This window comes from Procambarus clarkii, chromosome 66 (genome assembly GCF_040958095.1).
Source record: "Procambarus clarkii isolate CNS0578487 chromosome 66, FALCON_Pclarkii_2.0, whole genome shotgun sequence".
Classification (NCBI taxonomy): Eukaryota; Metazoa; Arthropoda; class Malacostraca; order Decapoda; family Cambaridae; genus Procambarus; species Procambarus clarkii.
In genome coordinates this window covers 6,695,441-6,698,709 of record NC_091215.1, presented here as the reverse complement: position 1 = coordinate 6,698,709, position 3,269 = coordinate 6,695,441, and the positions used below count along the sequence as shown (strand labels likewise).

Genomic DNA, 3,269 nt, shown 5'->3' with positions numbered 1-3,269 from the left:
TTTTAAAAAAAGTATCTAGCATTAACACATCAACAAGAGGAATGTTAATCAAGAAAACAGAAAGTACTTATATCTTCTTGTCAATACTACATGATTTATGACTAGTAAGTTTCTTGTGATTATGTTTTTGATTCTTGTGCAAGCTGTAGGAATACTCTTTGCTTACGTTGCAAACTTTTAACTTTAGTAAAAAGTATTGTTCACCATCATAACATATTAGAATTAAGGTTAACATTGTTGTTTAGTACTACTATATAAAATTAGTGACTGCTTATTTTCTTAGACACTGATAATGTGCTGCAGAAAATGTCCCTAATCAGTTTAAATTTGTAGATGGCTGAATCTGAAAATAAATACATCGTTGTGGAAGATGAAGAAGGAGAATTGTCAATCATCCATATCAAATGGATGTTTAGTGCATCTGATGTAAGTCAATATATATATATATATTGTTTATTTGCAAAATTAAAACATTAGTATTTAAAATATGTGTATATGATATATGTTGATAGATTTAGAGATATATATGTATATAATATATGAAATACAGTGGGGCCTCGATTTATGAGACATACATTTACATATACATATATTTACAAATATATGTCCCCTTTCTAGGGATCAAACGTGGGCTATTGGCCACGTGAAAACCAATCATCGAAAGCCAAAAGAGGAGAAATACCAGACCCATCAAAATGGAGACGTTTCAACATCAGCAAGATTTATTCCATTGATAGTAATTAAATACAAGCATTGATTCATATGGTTTATATCAAAAATTTCTCAATGTTTTGATGTTATACAAAGTTTCGTAATAATGAATTATATATACTCTAATTTTTATTATAGGTACTTGGGAACTTGCCCTAAAACACCTTAAAAAGGCAGAAGAAACGTCAAATATGGAAAGTGACACAGACACAAGTTATCACCATAGGGCAGCAAAATACAGAAGAATACCAAATGATGTGGATGGAGGTATGTAGGAATGAATGTTTAGAGTTATTCAAAATAATTGTTAAAAAATGAAACATGATTGGCTTAATGGAACAAATAATCTTATTTACTAGGTAATATATTTTGCTAGGTAATATATTAAAATATATATATAGATATATGTTAATAGCTTTTCTGAATGCATTAAACGTTTTTGTTTCAGACAGTGAAGATTCACCACCAAGAAAAGTAACTGTTTCCATGCCCTGAAAGACTGCCGAGTGCAAGCTGACTCTAGATGAACATCAAAATAATATGATACAGGAATCAGGTAATTTAATTTAATTGAAAACATTTTATTTCTTTTTGTATGACGGTTTTCTTTTTAACAGAACAAGACAGAACTGATCAGAACTGGACAGAACTATTTTGTATTTAAAACTATTTTGTAAAGATTTTCTATACAATGCTAATACGCTTCCACCCCTGAAAGAATCTTGTGGGACCAGCAAGTCTATCTACAGGCTCAGTAAAATACCTTCCCCTCAAACTCCTAAACAAGATAGAACTGGTAAGCTTTAAGTAACTGGAGAAACATTTACATACACAGATAGTAACGTACTTGTGTATGATTTTAATGTAATATATTTTTACCAGCCTTCAGGGTGATGGAAACACTTTAAATGGTGTCGCTCCATTGTATGAAACAATTTTTTAATGCATTCATAAAAGCTATAAGCTAATGTAATAATTCAATAATTACTATTTGTAGTTTTATGTATTTAAAACTATTTTGTAAATATTTTCTATACAATGCTAATACGCTTCCACCCCTGACAGAATCTTGTGGGACCAGCAAGTCTATCTACAGGCCCAGTAAAATACCTTCCCCTCAAACTCCTAGACAAGACAGAACTGGAAAGCTTTAAGTAACTGGAGAAACATTTACATACACAGATAGTAACGTACTTGTGTATGATTTTAATGTAATATATTTTTACCAGCCTTCAGGGTGATGGAAACACTTTAAATGGTGTCGCTCCATTGTGTGAAACAAAATTTTTTAATGCATTCATAAAAGCTATAAGCTAATGTAATAATTCAATAATTACTCTTTGTAGTTTTATGTATTTAAAACTATTTTGTAAATATTTTCTATACAATGCTAATACGCTTCCACCCCTGACAGAATCTTGTGGGACCAGCAAGTCTATCTACAGGCCCAGTAAAATACCTTCCCCTCAAACTCCTAGACAAGACAGAACTGGTAAGCTTTTAGTAACTGGAGAAACATTTACATACACAGATAGTAACGTACTTGTGTATGATTTTAATGTAATATATTTTTACCAGCCTTCAGGGTGATGGAAACACTTTAAATGGTGTCGCTCCATTGTGTGAAACAAAATTTTTTAATGCATTCATAAAAGCTATAAGCTAATGTAATAATTCAATAATTACTCTTTGTAGTTTTATGTATTTAAAACTATTTTGTAAATATTTTCTATACAATGCTAATACGCTTCCACCCCTGACAGAATCTTGTGGGACCAGCAAGTCTATCTACAGGCCCAGTAAAATACCTTCCCCTCAAACTCCTAGACAAGACAGAACTGGTAAGCTTTAAGTAACTGGAGAAACATTTACATACACAGATAGTAACGTACTTGTGTATGATTTTAATGTAATATATTTTTACCAGCCTTCAGGGTGATGGATACACTTTAAATGGTGTCGCTCCATTGTATGAAACAATTTTTTAATGCATTCATAAAAGCTATAAGCTAATGTAATAATTCAATAATTACTATTTGTAGTTTTATGTATTTAAAACTATTTTGTAAATATTTTCTATACAATGCTAATACGCTTCCACCCCTGACAGAATCTTGTGGGACCAGCAAGTCTATCTACAGGCCCAGTAAAATACCTTCCCCTCAAACTCCTAGACAAGACAGAACTGGTAAGCTTTAAGTAACTGGAGAAACATTTACATACACAGATAGTAACGTACTTGTGTATGATTTTAATGTAATATATTTGTAACGATTCTATTGTTACGTAAAGTATGGTGACAAATAAACACAGACACTAAGATACTATATATATATTTGGTCGAAGATACAGAAGTACACAGGTGATACTTTGGTGTGAGTTGAGCGCACTGAGCGTCGGTACAGTATCTCGCAAGTGTCTGCTCTAGACCACACTTGAAAGTAGACTCTGGTTAATGTTTGCTATCCTGCTGCTTATATGCCCGGGCAACGCCTCACCGTGTTGTCCGGGCAACGCCTCACCTCATTCATCTCCAAGGGTTGACAGGAATATTAACA

At 32.4% G+C, this 3,269-nt stretch overlaps 1 protein-coding gene across 1 annotated transcript; it reads left to right on the top strand.

Moving 5' to 3' along the window:
* Positions 1–1,206, top strand: LOC123752713 (uncharacterized). Its single transcript, XM_069310017.1, has 5 exons — positions 1–104; positions 334–426; positions 619–736; positions 850–978; positions 1,160–1,206. Exons 2-5 carry the CDS (start codon positions 334–336, stop codon positions 1,204–1,206), a joined length of 387 nt encoding a protein of 128 aa, XP_069166118.1. The 5' UTR covers positions 1–104.
* The last annotated feature ends 2,063 nt before the right edge of the window (positions 1,207–3,269 follow it).